We start from the raw sequence: 20,253 nt of genomic DNA on the forward strand, positions 1-20,253 counted from the left end.
TGAAAAGGTTCGTGATAGATGATTTGAATAGCTGATACAACTGGTATATATAAACAGAAATACATAACCTCAACATACAAATAAAAATCATAAAAACAGACATGAAATCGTTATAATGCGCATAATTCAACAATTTCCGTGAAAATGAGTGGTAAAACAAACAAATGTTGTCAGGTCTTTTTTTTAAGCTAAAAACAATTTAAAAAAAAAATCTAATTAAGCAAATTATCAATTCAGTTAATGGTCTAGTTAAGTAATTGAGAGCTCAGTTGGAATGAAAACCAGAAGACCCAGGACCGGGGTTGGGAACCACTGATCTATATGACAATTGCACCAGTCTTGGTATAGTCAGTGTATCAGATCATTTTTCTCAGCAGATGGCAGCCTTGAGCAGAAAGTACTGTAAATCCTAAATGATGACACTTTTCACTCATTCATTTCTGCACCTCATCTATTGTGTACTCTTACAAATCCATTTACCTGTGAAGGAGATTAGATTTGTGGTTTCAGACAGTGCTAGGTTTACTATATTTCGCTTTTGCTACAGTTTGAATTTCCAATGGAGGAAATCGTGGTCGATAATCTGTTGTTTTAGAAGTCTATCACTGCTTTGTGCTCATACAAGGTGTAATGGCATCTCAGCCCATTGAATTAAATGGAAAGGCAAGGACTGGACGCTAACTGTAAACCATATGGTTCAAAGACGAACGCCTTACCATTCGACTAAAGGGACAGCTTTGTCGTCGAGAGGTCAGTATGGGTCTTAAGCTGATGTCAGCATGATAGAAATCTCCATGTAAATGTGGTCTGTGGTGAAGATTCTGCCAGCAGCTTTCTAATACCAAGTTTCTGTGGCAGATTCTAGTGTCCTTGGCATGTGGGTCACATGTTGTGTTTATATTTGGAGCCTATCAAAACCTGACATCTAAATGTTGATTATTTTTGGTAGACTCTATTTTGTTTCCGTACTAGTAAAACAAAATATGCATATATACATTCCACGAGACACTCATAACCGGCTAATTTTGATTTTGGTCTTCCCTGCCATGTATTTTCAAAGTTAAAACCCGTTCGGATGCTTTTGTAATTCATAGTAGTTTGACTTGAGTGGTTGGACTTGAGTTGGGGCCCTCGCGTTTGCTTTCCACTGGAACAGAAGCTTTTCAGCGTTGGGTCTGCTGGGATACAGAAAGTTACTGCACTTGCTGTGCTATTAATTCATTTCCTGATGGAATATGAATAGAACTGCTGAACCAGCACCAGGAAGTACAGATATCCAATCCCTGCCTGGCACTGAAAAACCTGTGGACTGTGGCCTGATAGTTCAGTCAGTTGGTAACATGATGATTACAGAGTTATCAGCTAAACGAAACTGTCTCTAAGAATCAGAGGGTGGGATTATGGTAAAAGGTGCTATAAGGAAAGCAATGCAATAGTGTTGTTGTGCTGTTTGTTTTTGTGGAGGTAGGGCAGTAGGTAATGATTACTAAAAGGCACATATGTCATAATGTGTACTTAGAATCTGTGAAGTATACACAGATGGCTGTGGCAGGATGATTTATGGATTTTTCTTTTGTTTACTTGGCAAATGTACACTGGTAACACACAACAGAAACCATATTATTATTATTATTATTATTATTATTATTATTATTATTATTATTATTATTATTATTATTATTGTTATTATTATTGCTAATAGTGTACATTTTTAAGAAGTGTGTGTATATGGAGCTAAAACTAAATTAGGAAATGTAAACAAACAGGTTAAAAAACACTGCCCGGTTTCTGATAAAACAGAGTGAACTTAACCATGGAAAAAATCAAGTAAACATTCTTTCACAATGGAAGATATTTTTTAGCAATTGTAAAACACACAGGTTGTCTTTTCCCCATATTGCTCGGTTTCAGGGAGGCCCACGTGTCTGTGCCGCGTGCACGTGCTCGGTGGCGAGCGCGCACAGAGGCGTTCCCGAGTCTGCCTTGGTTGCTGTAGTTTCTGAGAAAGAAAAAAGACGCCGCCTAATGAACCAGGAGAGAGTCGTTTGTTTGAAGTTTGTTTTCAGCATTAAAGGATCTATAACGTCTAATACCGACATTTGTACTTTGGGATATTACTACCTCCGTTTCGTTGTGGCGATTGTTGGCTACCGAGTCGTTGTTGTGTTATAAAAAGAAGATTACATGTTTTATGTTATTTGATCGAGTTTGCTCAGTGTGGGGTAATGAGGGACCGGTTGGCCGATCTGACAGGCGTAAGTAACTTTATAACAACATAGCGGAATCTGACGAGCTGGCCTCATTGATTAATACATGCACAACAAGATCTGGACTTTTTATAAGCATTCTATTTACTGTAACTCTCCTCATCGAATGTAACAGCAGGTTCAGAGAGTTAATTCGATTTTTAAATTTATAAACCACGCAGAAGGTAAATTTGTCAAAATGAATACGCTATGTAGGTTTGGACAATGGATTGCATAACGTACAAATTATATATATATATATATATATATATATATATATATATATATATATATATATATATATATATATATATGTGTGTGTGTGTGTGTGTGTGTGTGTGTGTGTATATATATATATATATATATATATATATGTGTGTGTGTGTGTTGTTAGTGTTGTACAATATAATATGTGTTTTTATTTTTGTCTAATAAGTTATAGAAGCTTACACATGTTGTTGCTCATGTGATTTGATTACAAGCTTTTTTCAATAGTCTAAGCCCTTTTATTTGTGACCATTTTGTATTGCATCAATTGGTTGCCTTTTAATTATTATTATTTTTTTTCCCAAATACATTACAGGAGGAGTAACTGCACTATTGTTGTACAGTAACAGTAACAAACTAAAACTAAAGCTAAACTTTAGCCTTAACAAAAATACAACTAAAGCCTTGGTTCCTATTAAGTCATGTAGTTGGTGTGACTAAGTATATGATGCCAGGAAGTCAAAATAAATGGTATATGAGTTGTTGAGAAAATGCACAGCCTCCACAGTAAGCCATTCTAAGCTAAGTCAGTTAAGTTGTGCTGGACAAAGAATATACTGTCCTTCACACTGATCCTACATGATCCAGTACATGGAGTTTCAAGCTGTCTCATAGTCTCTTTATTGTTCAATCCCTGTGATTCTAGAGCCCCTTTCACACTGGCACTCCTGCGTGGGTCTGGACCCAGGTTCTGGCTACCCGGGTCACAATCCTGCGTAGTGTGAAACCACACACCAGGGTCGACACGCGTTGACCCGGGTTGAGCGAGACAAAATGTATGACAGCGGACACAATAACAAACAGCCACGCCAGCGTGAAGGTTTCACTTCCTCAAGGAACGTTTTTGTTTATTCAGTTTAGCCATATTTTTGTTGCTTGAGACCATGAGCCAGATTGCAACAGGGATGAAGAAACGTTTGCTCTAATCAACATTTGGGCCGACGGTTCAATCCAGAGAAGCTTGGTGGAAGCGTCTGTAACAAGCTGCTTCCGGGGCATTGATACGTGCATTTTTTAGTAACCCTGCTTTATCAAAAGCAGTGTGAAATCGCGTAGCCTGGGTAGGTTCCAACCCGGGTAGAGCATGCCAGTGTGAAAGGGGCTTAAGATCCAAAGAATCACATCTGGTCTGCATTGACTTGTTTAAGAACTGGTTTCTATATTAGAATTTAGGCCAAACAGTATACATGCAATTTTGCAAGTAAAAAAAATGACACTTTTATGTGGAATCATTCATGTCATTATTAAGACGTGCCACCTGATGCTTTGGCACGGAATGATCCCCTATATATGAGTAAGCACATATTGAAAGGCCTGTCAATGCTTTCTGTAGCATGCATTGGCTATTTACTAATATCTGAAATAGTGATTTCTTATTGTTGTGCTGCACCTGTTTCTGTTTACCTTCAGGTCCTATCTCCCTTGGTAACACTAGAATATGTATTTAGATTAAAATGTTGACACTTGTATTGCAGTTAATCAGTGTTAAAAAAAAAAGATATCTGCCTCTTTGAGAATCCCACTGTGGTGCACTGTCTACTTCAGAAATTCAAACTATTTACACCCTTTGCAGTAACAAGTATGGACAGGTTCTAATGAAGTGTTTAACAGTCTAAAAAAGTAAAACTGTGTAGACAGTCAGGGATTTTGTGCTAATCAGTCGCTATTGCATGTGTCTCTAAAGCCCCTTTCACACTGGCAGTCCTACCTGGGTCCCAACCAGGTCACAATCCCGCCTATTGTGAAACCACATACCCGGGTCGTACCTGGGTCACAGCCACCCACCTCAGGATGTGGGTCGAAACGCTTTGACCCGGGTTGAGCGAGACAAAATGCATGACGAAATAACAGCCACACTTGCGTGAAGGTTGCATTACTGCATTGAACATTTCTGATTATTCTGTTTAGCCATATTTTTGTTGATTAAGACACAGCATAAGCCAGATTGCAGCAGAGATGAAGAAACATCCTCTAATCAACATTTGGGCGACAGTTTAATCCAGACAAGCTTGGATGGAAGCTTCTGTAACAAGCTGCTTCCAGGGCATTGATAAGCGCATTGTGCACTTACATCTGTCACCCAGTTCAACCCTGCTTTATCAAAAGCAGTGTGAAATCGCCTAGCCGGCCCGCATGATGCCGGGTCCAGACCCGGGTAGGTTCCGACCTAGGTACAGCATACCATTGTGAAAGGGGCTTAATTCTTAGTATAGTCAGGCTTTCGATAGTGTATGTATATGTTTGCACTACACTGTGCACCTGAGCCATTCAAGAGTAAGATAACAATGTAATTGCACAAACATGCTGTACAGATGAAGGACAACCAGGTGAAATTAGCTCTCTTTTGGAGGAAATCTCGAGATATCATAGTATTATACTTAAGAGAGAAGGAAGGTCAGGTTTCAGTGTGTCCTGCAAGTTCACTACCACCTCAGCATTAATCTGAAATATCCTTTTTACCTCAAGAATCATCAACTTTTCCAATATATTCAGTGAGTGTATCCCCCCAATTAAGGACACTGTAACTAATGCACACTTTATCAACTGACCTATTCATGTTTGACAGTTACTTATGCATATTTATGCTGTTTGATTCCATCACACTTTCCATTTTAAAATGTACAACCATTAACAGTAAGAGGGAAGTATGGTCATACAGGGTAACCACTGGATTATTACCATTTCACTTTAGTTTCTTGCTAAAGCAGTTATTTTAGTTCTTCAGAAATGTCCTCATTTAAAAAATAAAATAAAATAAAAATGAAAAGATTTGGTCATGTAAGAATTTGTTATAAAAAGATTTCCAGTAAAAGGTAAATTGTCTTTATACTGCAGAACGGGAGTGGGGAAAACAAGGATGCTTCTTTTATAATAAAGATAACACATTAAAAGATTTTAGGTTTGAAGTATGAAAGTACAACTTATTACTATGATTCAAAAGCTTTTCTATAACCTTCTACCCACATTTAAAAAGTGCATTACTGTACATTCTAATAAAGTGGTCAATAGTGTGCCAAAGAAGTCATTACAAGACAAAGAACATTTCCATCACATAAAAGACTACAGTGACTGCTTTCTCTCTGAACTTACAGTATCATTTACCACCCCCACAAGTTTGTTGATGATAAAATCCTGTAAGCCAGTCCTGTTCTTTTGACCAACTGTTCACAGTGTTAATACTGACAAAAACAGGACAAACTTTGTCGGACTGTATGAAAGCCCATATGAATAGCATACAGTCAAGGATCCACAATCAGAATTTATATTATAAACTCACCACAAAAAGACATGCTTGGTACCAAGAAGGACAATCAGGCCAGTCTAAGAATAAACTAAGAGAACAGGTTAAAATAATTAAAACTATTCTATCTGTAAAAAAGATGAGTAAGATTTCATTTTAAATCTCTGTTTAAAGTTTATAAAATCCGAAGTGGTATAAAGTTAAATGAAATCATGGTTAACCCAGGTGCCATCCAGGCGAAGTAATAATGTATTAAAACATTAGGATCATTCAAAAAAAATATTTGATTATTTCCCATTAAATTAAATTCAGTTAGATGGGAAAAATGATGTGATAGCAAGGGACATGTACTGTACTGTACTTTATTTATTGAGGGTGAAACAAATTACAGTGCTAATGCTGTAACAAAAAGCGTGACTATTAACTACTGTTTCTGTCACTTACATGAATAAATAATCAACTGTATATTTTTTTTCTTTTAGTGTAGCAAGAGTGAAGATGAAGAAGCCACTGTCACTATTGAGAAAGATCAGTCACTGGATGGATTCTTCCAGAATGTATGTTGCTTCCTTATCAGGCTTTTAAAATGATGAGTTATACATCAATGTCTTCTGCCAATAAATCTTTCATTTTTATTTAAGGTTGAAGAAGTTCGAGGCCTCATTGATAAAATTGCAACTCATGTAGAGGAAGTAAAAAAGAAACACAGTATCATCCTGTCTGCCCCAAATCCTGAGGAAAGTGAGTAATAACTGTAAAATACTTTATTCAGAAAAGTATGGAAAGAATGTAAGGCAAAGCTTGAAATTACAACCACATGGCAATCATGTAAAGCAAAACACCAGGTAACCTTATTCAGATCTATTCATAAGGATAGGTAGAAGGCAAAATACATGATGAGCTTCATTACAATAACATGGGTGACCTCAGCAATCTGAAAAGCACATTTTTATGTAGAAGCAAGAAATAAGAAACAATTCTAAGTACCAGACTCTCAAAAATACTAATAGCAAAAAAGTGTTATGTTGTTGAAATTAAACAAGGTAAATTACATTCCAGAAAGTATTATAAATGATCTCAGGCAATAACGTAATAACTGGTTGGTTATTACAGGAAATATCAAGTGGATGAGCCCATTGAAAACTGGTTATTACTGCTCACTGGTTATTATTAATGTTTAATTGCCTGCACTTTGCTATTTCATGAGGATGTTCTGAGTAATCCTCCTATAATGGGCTTATTCATTATCTAATTATGCTGGATCAAGATGATACCAGATTTGCTACACAGCCTTGGCAAGATGTGTACTGTATACTTTATTCTCAAGTGGTGGGTTCAGATAATGCCCAGTGTGTTTTTATGTGTGGGATGGGGTTTATAGTCAGTAGGACTGACAGCCATTGTATTTTATTCAGGTCTTTTAAGGTTATACAATTTTAATGCTGGAGGTGTGATGTCTTTGATCTCAAATTGCAAAATTCAACTTGAAAATGAACTTGTCAAATATAGAACTCAGTTTGGGTCTCCCATTTGTTAGTACAATGTTACAGTTAAACAAAATATTCTGACATTTAGGCCTGCTTTTTCAAAGATGACCTTCTGTTGAAGCAACCTAATTTTCATTTCCTTTACGTCACTGGCATTGTTATTGGCTAGGAAACCTCATATCTGTCATTTAATACAAATAAAGGGGAAGTAAGGAAGTGTGGTTAGGAAACCGGGCATTCAACAGAATCCTACAAGGAACTGATAACCGGGAGTCACTGAGGGTTACCCCTTTAAATAGATTTGTGCAGGGAGTTTTCACTTTTACCAGTTTGTACAACATAACACATACAGTGTAGCTGTTGGACAAGCAGGCTCAGTACTGTTCATTTAGCAGGCTGTTGAATAAAAGAGGTTTATAATGCCTCTTCTGATTAGGCTCGTCAGAATGACCTTCAGTGAGCAAGATAAATAGACAAATGTGAAATTAAAAGACTCATCACGAGCATATAACATTCTTTATGAATGATTATTTAAATGCTATAATGTAGTAGAAAGTTTGACAGTGTTAGAACTTTTTCTATGCATGTTCCTGTGTGGTGCAGTTTGATACGTGTGTATTTGATCTAAGACACAAGAGCTTTTTAAAAGGTGAGAGTTGGGTGGAGACCTTACAGTAAGCAAGGAACCGCCTTGTAATGACTGTTTCAAAATTAGCAGATCACTTCTCCATATTATTTGAAGAGATGAGCCAGTCATTTAGGGGAATTTCATTTTTTTCTTCTTCCCCTTTTAACATCAAGCATTGGCTAGCCCCACTGAATAACTCTGTATGAACTGTTTATCGATATTAATGCCAGTTCTAACATTCCTACAGACGGACGCAGGCACCTGTTTCTATTCAGTCTGATACTCTCAATAACTTCATCACAATTGGATTCTCTAGAAGATATATGCAACAAAGTGTGACGTGAACAGACATATGTCTAAGCACCACTATATCCCTGGGGATGGGGGGGTTAATGTATGGGTCTTTTTTGGATATGAAGCTATTACTGTATATTTTTTGGGGCGGACATACCCAGTGTTCCAGCTCATCCCATGGAATTGAGATGTGGAGACGAATGAATGGTGTTCATTGAAGCAGACTGGAACAATCGCGTCTCTGTGGATGGTTGCATTATCTTGGAAGAACCCGTCACCACCAGGATAAAAATGATGGGCAGAACCTGCTAAGCCTGCTAAGTGTTTAACTACTGTAATAAATAGGCACACTCTATACCGGCCCATTACCCTCGTGGCTAATAGTAATGCATATTGTAACAGTCCACAGTAATTATGTGGTTGTTATTTAGACTTATTGAATAAATAGGGATAATCTTTACATTTTGACCTCTATTTTCTCACTGTTGTTTTATGCCTCAAAAAACTAAAGAACAGTGAATAATGCATTGCATTCTTACTGAGTGAAGTACAATCTGTTGTCTGTTATTTGCGCTGTCATTGCTGGGGATGACAAATGTACATCTTTTCAATGAAAGGCTACAATTGATGACATGACATACTAAAAATAGATGCTATCAGCAGTAATCTATATGTTTATTTATTTAGCCATTCATTGTCATACAATCAATTTTTCAATCTGTGTGAATGCATCACCCATTTATTTCAGGTTACCATCCATTTTGAGCAACTGAGCTCATCTCTTTCCCTAAGACCTTTTAGTTTGTATCAATTCATTTCTAAACTGTTTGATATTCCTGGTGCTAAATAAAATGGTATTTTGTAACCTTTTAATACAATACAAGTCATGCTTGATTTGAAATCCCATTTCTGATGCAAATGTCTGTACTGTTAAATGTCTATAATTATGCCTAAATACATACAGATTTTTTTTTTCCTTATAGAAACACAGGAAGAACTTGAGCAGCTTAATAATGAAATCAAGAAAAAAGCCAAAAAAATTCAGTCAAAGTTAAAGTGTGAGTTACATTTACATTTTTTCTAATTTTCACAGTAAGTATTTGTTCAGGAAATGTTTTAAATTGCACAGTTTTATTCAAATCGGTATACTGCTGTCACAAATCATTTTTTAGTTTCATTTTATTTTTTACTTTGTTAATCAACATGTGTAGTTTTACAATGAATGAATGGACCACATCCAGACAGGGATGTTCAGCTGTTAAAATATGAATCCACTCTGTTTATGAACCTCAGGAAATGTTTATGCTTGGTGTAAGTTGTCTGTAATCAATCTGTTTACTTCACAGCTAAAGGGAAACCATTGCCTAGGTAAAAAGAGAGCAAAGATACTGGGTTTGAAAATCTGATTTTGTTATCTTTTCTTATTGAGTAATCACCCCAGTAAACAAGTTTGAAATCAAATGAATTTTAAAAAAACTTGTTGCATTCATAAATCCGTTCAATCTTTAAAATCTTATCAAAACGAAATATGTATGTTTTGTCTTTTTTCATTACTTTTTGTTTGTTTTTTAACTTTGTTAAAAAGTTTCATACTTTTACTGAACTTTCGTCCTAAGAAATGATTTCATCTGGTTTATTTTATTTTTTTAATATTTAGCAATGGAACAAAACATTTCCCAGGAACAAAACCAACATTCAGTGCGCTACCGGATGCAAGAGACGCAGGTGTGAGAAACGTCCTTTTCAACTGAAGTGTTAACAGAAATATTCATAGAATGCATTTTGTAATTATTAAATACACAGTTACAAAGTAAATGCCTCAGCAGTATATTGCATCACGTTAAGCTAAATTTAACACTGAAGCTCTACAGCTAAATAAAGTGTGTCTATTTCTGTCCTTTTCTTAAACTGCAGCACTCGGTGCTATCTCTGAAGTTTGGGGAAGTCATGACGAAATACAATGAAACTCAAATAGCATTTCGGGAAAGAAGTAAGGGAAGAATACAGAGGCAGCTGGAGATAAGTAAGTGCATTCATAACAAAGCTGTGTGCTTGAGTCATTGTAATGTGTTACCTGCAGTTTATTGAGGCATTGTTTTCTGTTCCGAATTAATTAGGTGATTTAATTTGTTGCTAATCGGGAGATGGTCACCTTCTGCACGAGTTTTAAAATACCATGAGGATGGGGCTTCCCATCCACGTTACTAAACAAAACAAATACAACAAAACAACCGGCGCTTCACCGTCATATAAATACAACTAAATCATAATACTAATACAAAATAACACAGGGGCGGAGGGGTACCCCGTTCTAAAAATAAATAAACAAATCAAATGTACAGGGCACCTCGCCCTGTTACAATAGACCAGCACAGGCTGAGATAAATTTGCTACAGGAGACGCCTGTGTGTATGTTGCTATGGTTACTGTTGCGGATACAGCTGGGGTTGTTGTTGCAGTGTAGCCAGAGAACAGCTTATCACATGGAGGAGAGACCAGATGTTGTTGGCGTTTGCTCAAATTGCGGAAGCACTTGTTACCTCAGACTACAGATGAATTTTTAAGAAACTCCTTGACATTTATTTATTAATGTGTCTAGAGTATTTACAAGCACAAAGATATGTCCTATTTTTAATTTCAGGCTTGTTTTGGTCACTTTTAAAATGGCCTTTAGGTCAGTCTGTACTAGGGGAGGGATTTCGAAGCATTCGTCACTTACAATCACAAATAACTATTAATTCTTTATCTTGGTGAACTTAGGCAACCAATACATATTATTGCATTGCTTTGTCATACATGGTCTGATGTAAAGAAAACTGAAAGTAGTTTATCTATTTAAATCACTAATTGGAATTCTACAGGTTGCTTTAGGTGTTACAGAGTAGCCAGTATACTCTGTGACTGAATAATACCAGATGTTAGGAAAGACTTCTGTTTTTATATTCCAATAAATCCCTCACCAGAAATTCCTTGACTTAAACAACTTGGTTTACAAAGTTCATGTTGACAGCAGTGGGAATTAGGGCCCTGTGTGTCTCCTATTATCTCCTTGACATTATTTCAATATACTATTTCCACCCTGTGCATCTCAATAATATGTAAAGAAGCCACATGATTTAAATGAAGACACGTTTCATTTGTCAGTGTATTATAATTATATTGTGGTTTTGATCTTTTCTTCTTACCATGGAGTCTCACTTAATAGTAATGAGGTTTTTATTCCTATAGCTTTAATCTTTGGTAGGATGCCTTCCAGTAATCCCAGCTTCCTCTGGTAGAAGATGGACTGAAGAGTTACGCTTCTTAAAAAAACTATTTGCATATTCCCTCCATATATCTTTAATGCACTGTAGTAGTATGTATGACAACTTAAAACTAGCCATTATGTTAGCCATTTATCTTGTGATAACTTTGTCATGCTGTCCATTTAACTTTAAACTGCATGAATTGGCTACCAAGTAGCAAGCTGTAGTATTTATATAGAGTGAAGTCACCTGAGGCAAACCTTGCTGTGTGGAGTGAATTCACAAATTCCCTGTGAAACACATATTTCCTTAACACTGAGGCTCAGTGCTGCACTCTTTGTAGATGGATGAAATTTCAGATCTCTGTTTGGCAGCAACGTTGTTTTCCTTGATAATCAGGCAAGGCGTTTCCTCCCATGATAAAGAGAGAGACAGTAGATTCACCTGACATGCTGCTAGTAGGTTACCTGTTCCTGGTGGCGTTGCATGCACTAACCGAGGGGGCGCTGGTTAGGATTCCACACGAGGCGCTGTAGGCAATTAAGAGCTTGCAATACAGCATACCATTTATTTGCATGGTCAGAATCTTATTGTGGGTATTGGTGCAGGTTGCTCAGAGAGCAGCTTGTCTCTGTTCCACTTAATACTGGCCTTACTTAATAGCTCAACCTGAACAGACTGGGAGGGAGTTAGAGTACTTTGACACATATTTGTTACTGGAGACGGAATCTGGAATGCATTACTTAGCAGTAATTGATTCAATGAAATTGTAAAGCAATTGGCAGACATCATTGGCTACCACCAGGAAACACTTAGGCAGCGGGTATTTTTTAGGGAGGGAACATGTTTAATGGAAATTCATGGTTTGTGAGGTTTCACAATGTCAAGCACTCCCCCCTCACTACCCCACTGACTTTATTGTTTGCCCTCAGGACTTTATTTGGAAAGTTGTATGTATTACAGACTGTTATTCAAAAGGAAAACCAATAACCCACAAGTTTTACTCTGCCTGGCACTGGACTAGCATTCAAGTACTTTTGTAGTGCAAAATTTGAAATTCCTACCCTAGTAGAGACTGGCATTTTAAGAGTGACCAAAACAAAAACCACAAATTAAAAATAAAACATAACTTTTGGTGAAAATGTGTTCAATGATATCTTGACCTTATCATGCCTGTTACATAAGCAGTGTATGACTTTGCTTCTTATCTTGTAATAAATTACATTCAGACAGGGCGCTCCCGAGTGGCGCATCCAGTAAAAGCACTTGCCTAGAGTGTAGGATGCGCCCTACAGTCTGGATGTCGCGAATTCGAGTCCAGGCTAGTCCTTTGCCGACCGAGGACGGGAGCTCCAAGGGGGCGGCGCTCAATTGGCCGAGCGTCGCCCAGGGCGAGAGAGGGTTAGGTCGGCCAGGGTGTCCTCAGCTGACCGCGCACCAGCGACCCCTGTAGTCTGGCCGGGCGCCTGCGGGCTTGCCTGTAAGCTGCCCGAGAGCTGTGTTGTCCTCCGACGCTGTAGCACTTGGGTGGCTGCATGGTGAGTCCGCAGTGTGAAAAAAAGCAGTCGGCTGACGGCACACGCTTCGGAGGACAGTGTGTGTTCGTCTTTGCCCTCCTGAGTCAGCGCAGGAGTGGTAGCGGTGAGTTGAGCTTAATAAAATAATTGGCCATTTCAAATTGGGAGAAAATAATAATAAAAATAATTGGCAACGACGAAATGAAAAAAATAAATAAATAAAAAAAAAATTACATTCATTCTAATGTATATCTTAATGTGACTTTATTGTTTAGCTGGTAAAGTGACCACAGACGATGAACTGGAAGACATGCTAGAAAGTGGCAACCCTTCAATTTTTACTTCTGATGTAAGTATTCAAAACACATAGTTTGATCTATTACTGTAATATATTTGAAATCTATTCAGTTATCCACTGTGTAACCATGACTCTTATTTTATTATTAAATCTTTCTTGGAATTTAGTGTATAACATATAATTTTGAATAATAAACATGGTCAGGGAGCTTGTTAAAACCGTAAAGAAAGAAAGAAAGAAAGAAAGAAAGAAAGCTTCTAACAGTATGTACACACACCTTTACATTGTCACAATACTCTGATCAGATTTTCTGTATTTCATTTTAAACTACTTTGCATACATTCTAAGAGCTGTGTTTGAGATCAAGACCACGTAGACCACGAAACTTCCTTCCTTTTACATCACCAAAGTTAGTCAACACGGGATCTGGTTTGGAGAAGTACAGCCATAAATGTGCTCATGAAATAAAAGTAAGACGAGTGCAAAGTGCCTTTGATTTTTGTTTCAAATGTGTTGCGTGTCACTATAGGTACCAGAAAAATAGGCTAACTGTTTTGAAAACTGATTGTTATTCCACATTATATAATAATTCCCATGCAAAAACAAAACATTCATGGAAATTCAATTATATATATATATATATATATATATATATATATATATATATATATATATATGTATATATATATATATATATATATATATATATATATATATATATATATATATATATACACATATATACATATACCAGTATTGTGATAAATCCAAACACTATACAACCGTCTTGATTACCAGTATGCTAATTATTGACCACATTTGTATGTCATTTATCTCCAGATCATCTCAGACTCCCAAATCACTCGGCAGGCGTTGAATGAGATTGAATCCCGACACAAAGACATCATCAAACTGGAATCGAGCATTAAGGAGCTGCATGAGATGTTTGTGGACATGGCCATGCTCGTGGAATCTCAGGTACTGGGTTAAGAATAATGAAGAACAGTAAGTTCTTTGTAACAAAGGCAGTGTAATAACCGTCAATTTAACTTCCATTCTACAAAACAGCAACTGTTTAGCTTTAAATATATATATATATATATATATATATATATATATATATATATATATATATAAAATAACTAAAGAGATGATTGCAGATTCATTTTTTTTACAATCGAGTCATGCATTAAAAGTGCATTCTAGGCAGAGAGAGAAATGCGTGCTGCTGTTTACGGAAGTGCTGATTTGAGCGTGCTCTCTCTCCCTGGATGTGGTAGGACACTGGTTTTAAGTTTGTATAAAAAGGGGTTAAAGTTGTGTAAAAATCATAATTGTCTTGTTTTGTACAAGGATTGCTGATAGTGTGCTACGGATGTATATACATATTTGGAATTGGAATGTTTATCTACGTTGATTTAAATGATGGCCAAACATGTGTCTGCAAAGTTACTCTTGTGCATTGTAACCAGAGCTGAGGTGAACGCTGTAGTAGAGTCCAGCGTGGTGCATTTATCCTGACCACAAGTGTTTTTTGTTTCCTTGTTTGTGCAAATAATTTTGCTGTTTAGGGGCTACACCAGAGTGGTTAAACAGTACGCGTAACTGTGCTGCTCTGTTCATTACCTTTGTTAAAAATATGCACAGATTAATCTATCGATTGATCAACTAATGCCCATAAATTAACCAATCTAAATTTGCATTCGCGTGACAGCCCTAATATTACTGTAAGTTGATGCCACGTTGCAAATAAGATTCTGCTTTGATCAGTCACTTGACTTTTTAACTGTTTCCTTCTCTCAGGAATATACAGTATGATGATTGTATGCTCTGTTTCTTTATGATTATGACTTTGCTTTAATTCCTGCTGCTGGGTATCTCTTGTGCCAGACCCACAGGTAATATAATTCTTATCACCCAATTATCTCCATGGACATACCAGGTCTTCAGAGCTGCACAAATACACTATTGTTAAGCAGCATCAGATCTAGAAATCCATTGTCATGGTATTTACGGGGGGAACAAAACTCTGTTTGCTTTCATTTGTATATAAACATATTGGCATTTTAACAAAAATTATACACCACCTTCATTTTTAAAAAATACTATGAACCCAACCACCAACAAAAAGTTAGCATTTTTACTTAAGTAATTAAATCAACACAAAGATCCCCTTAAATTACCAGCTTGTATACCATTTGTAGGTGAATCTATTTTGAATAATTCCCCTATCTCTCTCTGTCTCTCTCCATTGTTTCAACTGACCCACTTTCACTCCATGGTGTGTTTACCTGGTTGCAAGGCAACCAAACTGGCTTGCATCATCTGTTTTAGTTTGCCAGCAATGTTTGTGTTATGAAGCCTTCCTTATGCACCAGAGTGCTTTATTGTGATTCACAAAGACTAGGGATTGGCTGATGGAAAAATAATGAATGAGCAACTTGAAATATTAAATATCAGAGTTATCTAATATATTTGACTTGTTTAGATTCACTTTGTGTATTTGTTCTATGTGGCACTTATTACATCTCTTGACAGGCACGTTCATGGTTCTCTCTCATTCAGTTCTATTGAGGTATTATACATGCTTCTGTGTGTTTTAGAAAGTCACCAGGGTAGGATGAGATCCTATTAGGCTTTACAACAGGAATAAACTGCATGTGTTAGAAATATATTTCCCATATTTCTTTTCTAAGGGGGAAACGATAAATAACATAGAGAAACACGTGGCAAATGCAGCTGACTATGTAGGACATGCCAAAGAAGAAACAAAGAAAGCCTTGAAATACCAGAGTAAAGCAAGAAGGGTAAGGATATTGTCACCTCATTGGTATTATTAACCGTTATGTAGAATACAGCGTAGGATTATAATTTATGACAAACAGTTTCAGTGTTTAGTGAAGTTTTGGAAAGCATTTGGTTTTAAATGTAACACACTGCTTATATATTATTAACCCGATTTCTGCTTCTTACAACTACCTTGTGTTTGTGATGCACTCACTGTAAGTTCAGTACCCAAATACAAACATAACCAGCTTCCTTCCTGCTGTATATTATTTAATATCTTTCAAGTTAAATACTGGTTAGTAATAAGTCTAACTTGCAATGCAATATTCCATATCCAGTCCCTTTGCTTTTCATTTTTGCCAGAATAACAATACTGTTGTTTGCAATGGAATGTTCCTTAACCATTTTGCTAATTTTTTTTGCCAGAAAAGTTTTATAATTGCCATAGTTGTGGTGATTCTTCTTGGTGTAATTGCACTAATCATCGGTCTCTCTGTGGGAATTAAGTAGTTCCTCTTGCCTGCTGCACAAGGTAAATATCATAACAAAACTGCTGCTTCAACTGAACTTGTTGTTTTTTCATCTATATTTGCTTGAATTATAATTTAAATTCTTATATTAGAAAGCATTAACATAGAGATCGAATGTCCTTTGTATTTTTTTAATGAATATTATTTTAAACAAGCTGTCATGTTTTTTGTCATCTTTCCATTTTACTGTTAGCTGCCTTAATTATAATAATTTGAATGTGACATAGTTGTTATAGCGTATGAACTGTATTCATACCTTATTACAACTTTATTCCTACAACATCACATAGAATATGTACTATATGCAAGTCAACAAGCACACTTCTAGAGATGAACTACTAAATTCATATGCATTAGATAGTTAACTTATTTCTTTGTTTTTTTCAGAAAATGTTTCTGCTATCTATTTGTGTGGTTGTTAGTCTCACCATTTTGGCTATTATCATTGCTGTGTCTCTGTCATAGCACCTGTCTACTGCAGACACAGGAGTCTGCATCATCTCAAACTGGAGGAGGAAACCTGAGCACCTCTGAACATTTCAAACTGTTGTAATTAGCATCTGTGTTTCTAAATAACACTAATTCTAATCTATGGTGGGGAATTGAGCTTCCAGACAGCTTTAATCAAGACATGGTTTATAATCTAAGATGCACATTCTTTTCTGTTACACAGTTTCAATGCCATCTGGACTTGTGTCCACATTTAGTAATTAAGCCCATGTTCTGAGTTGTGTTTATCTCCAGATTCCCCACCACAGATATTTTATTGCTTGCACTCCGCAAACATAAGATTTGAGAAAAGAATAGTATTTGCTATTTGTTTTTGTACTAAACATTTAAGCTCGTCACTCCAAAATGTAAATGTTAAGTAAATGTGCAACCTTTATTTCTGTTTGTAAATTAGACCCTAAGGTTAGCAGCTTGGGTAGTGATCATTAGATATTACAGAACGGGACTGAGAAATGTGAAAGGATAGCAACTATACTATTAAGGTAGTCCAAGATTAGTGCTAATCGGCACCTGTGAAACAGCTGTAAGAGTCTTAACAAAATGCACACTCCAATGTTAGGATTGGCAGGGGAGGAGTGTGTTGACAGACCTCTAATGGACCAGGTATATTTATCTTTTTATAATGAAGATATGTATCTAAAGAAGAGACAAATACTTCCCGAGACCTCATTATGTTCAGTAGCATTACATTTGTGCTGCTCTGTGCATTTGGTTGTATGATAGTTTCACTGTAGTCAGATATTCTTTTTTGTTTGTTTTATTCAAATTACACTGGATTTGTGTTACTGCCAAGTGCTTTTCCATGAAAGAAAGCTGTCAGAAAGCAAACCCACACTTGCCTTCGTGTTTTGTATAAAGGTTAAGTGTGTCATAAACGTTGAACAGCTTCACTTTCTATTGGAATGGAATTTTCGATAGATACCAAATACGAAATAAATAATACATAAATAAATACGTTTGTTATGATAGTATATAAACCTGAACTTTCGTAATGGTTTTTACAGTTATTTATAAGTATGCTATTCAAATCATTTAGAATGGAACTAGTGTGTGCTTTGCAGTCACCATAAAAGCAGCAAGTAGGAGTCTTAAAGTTCAAACTACACCTGAAACTTTACAAGATTCCGTCTGGAGGGCCTTTGTATAGTTGGTTATGTGACCCTACATTAGATGAAGTTACCGTTCTGTGCTTGTCTTGGTGAATCTGGTTGCGTTGGCAATGCTATTGTGATGCATACTGTACATACACCAGGTGTTGGGGCAGCATGCTTGTTGAAGAGTACTGTAGTGTACTGCATGCACTGTTGAATTGCCTCAACAGCACAAAGATAGACATGCTTCAGTCTTCATACCTACAACTCGGGAGGTATGATGAGATGATAAGGTGCATTTACAATGTATTTTTGATACCAGAAGTACAACAAGAACAATACCACACATATTTTGAATATGATATTGGGGTAGCAAGCTTTTGTCTTAACAGTTTATTTTGCAGTTTTCCATAGATTTCCATTTATTGGAAAGTTAAGCATCCGTTTCAAGTAACCCATTCAAACTTGGGCTTATTAAATTGAATGCCATTATTTCTTAAATGATCATGTCCATGTTAATTTCCTTTTTCTCTAATAACTTGGGAGGTATGATCATATATACCAGATTGACAGTTTTGAAACCTTGTTTATTTCCAGAAAGAAGTACAATAATATACAATGTCATGAGAGAACTGGAGTACTGTATATACTGGTTTTGAATGTTAAAAAACAGAAAAGACCAGTGCCTTCCAATATTTGTTTTCAATAAATTATATATATATATATATATATATATATATATATATATACAGTATATATAAGAGCTGTTTACAAAATTAATTTAAACCAAAAAGCTTTTTGTCTGTTACTAGCTCAGTACCACATCTTAGTAATGTTTGTGGCTTGTATGGATATTTTACAGTATATCTTAACACTGTAACAGCTTAATTAATTGTTGACAGTAGATTAACAAAAAAAAATAATAAATGATGTTACCCAAACCAAATATGAATTGTGTTTTTGTTTTAATGATGCATTTATGTGGTGTTGTTGAGTTTTGAATTAAGAATGACGTGAAATTAAGTTGTGGATGCAATTATTTAAATTCTATTAAAATATGATTTGGTAATTAATTACTAGAGATCCAAATGAATATACAGACGTGCTCAAATTTGTTGGTACCCTTACAGCTCATTGAAATAATGCTTCATTCCTCCTGAAAAGTGATGAAATTAAAAGCTATTTTATCATGTATACTTGCATGCCTTTGGTATGTCATAGAATAAAGCAAAGAAGCTGTGAAAAGAGATTAATTATTGCTTATTCTACAAAGATATTCTAAAATGGCCTGGACACATTTGTTGGTACCCCTTAGAAAAGATAATAAATAATTGGATTGTAGTGATATTTCAAACTAATTAGTTTCTTTAATTAGTATCACACATGTCTCCAATCTTGTAACCAGTCATTCAGCCTATTTAAATGGAAAAAAGTAGTCACTGTGCTATTTGGTATCATTGTGTGCACCACACTGAACATGGACCAGAGAAAGCAAAGGAGAGAGTTGTCTGAGGAGATCAGAAAGAAAATAATAGACAAGCATGGTAAAGGTAAAGGCTACAAGACCATCTCCAAGCAGCTTGATGTTCCTGTGACAACAGTTGCAAATGTTATTAAGAAGTTTAAGTTTCATGGAACTGTAGCCAACCTCCCTGGGTGCGGCTGCAAGAGGAAAATCGACCCAAGATTGAACAGAAGGATAGTGCGAATGGTAGAAAAAGAACCAAGGATAACTGCCAAAGAGATACAAGCTGAACTCCGAGGTGAAGGTACGTCGGTTTCTGATCGCACCATCCGTCGCTTTTTGAGCGAAAGTGGGCTCCATGGAAGAAGACCCAGGAGGACTCCACTTTTGAAAGAAAAACATAAAAAAGCCAGACTGGAATTTGCTAAAATGCATATTGACAAGCCACAATCCTTCTGGGAGAATGTCCTTTGGACAGATGAGTCAAAACTGGAGCTTTTTGGCAAGTCACATCAGCTCTATGTTCACAGATGAAAAAATGAAGCTTTCAAAGAAAAGAACACCATACCTACAGTGAAACATGGAGGAGGCTCGGTTATGTTTTGGGGCTGCTTTGCTGCGCCTGGCACAGGGTGCCTTGAATCTGT

General features: G+C 36.3%; 1 protein-coding gene across 5 annotated transcripts; it reads left to right on the plus strand.

The window, feature by feature from the left end:
• The first annotated feature begins 1,965 nt into the window (after nt 1-1,965).
• LOC131739399 (syntaxin-2-like) lies at nt 1,966-19,087 on the plus strand. 5 transcript variants are annotated; one of them, XM_059033135.1, is made up of 11 exons: nt 1,966-2,255; nt 6,237-6,311; nt 6,396-6,495; nt 9,147-9,221; nt 9,821-9,888; nt 10,078-10,186; nt 13,201-13,274; nt 14,064-14,201; nt 15,920-16,030; nt 16,442-16,542; nt 16,928-19,087. In XM_059033135.1, exons 1-10 carry the CDS (start codon nt 2,226-2,228, stop codon nt 16,514-16,516), a joined length of 855 nt encoding a protein of 284 aa, XP_058889118.1. In that variant the 5' UTR covers nt 1,966-2,225; the 3' UTR covers nt 16,517-16,542; nt 16,928-19,087. The 5 variants fall into 5 exon arrangements, with proteins under 5 accessions (XP_058889118.1, XP_058889119.1, XP_058889116.1 ...); XM_059033136.1 differs by having other exon boundaries at nt 17,006-19,087; XM_059033133.1 differs by having other exon boundaries at nt 1,967-2,255; nt 16,437-16,542; nt 17,006-19,087.
• The last annotated feature ends 1,166 nt before the right edge of the window (nt 19,088-20,253 follow it).

The sequence above is a fragment of the Acipenser ruthenus genome, chromosome 11, assembly GCF_902713425.1.
Source record: "Acipenser ruthenus chromosome 11, fAciRut3.2 maternal haplotype, whole genome shotgun sequence".
Lineage (NCBI taxonomy): Eukaryota > Metazoa > Chordata > Actinopteri > Acipenseriformes > Acipenseridae > Acipenser > Acipenser ruthenus.

Bases quoted from the DNA above. Each gene is read 5' to 3' on its own strand.
- LOC131739399 (XM_059033133.1), top strand. From the start codon at position 2,226: ATGAGGGACCGGTTGGCCGATCTGACAGGC. The intron at 10,187-13,200 runs GTAAGTGCATTC...TTTATTGTTTAG, and splicing joins ACAGAGGCAGCTGGAGATAA to CTGGTAAAGTGACCACAGAC. The intron at 16,031-16,436 runs GTAAGGATATTG...TTTTTTTGCCAG, and splicing joins ACCAGAGTAAAGCAAGAAGG to AAAAGTTTTATAATTGCCAT.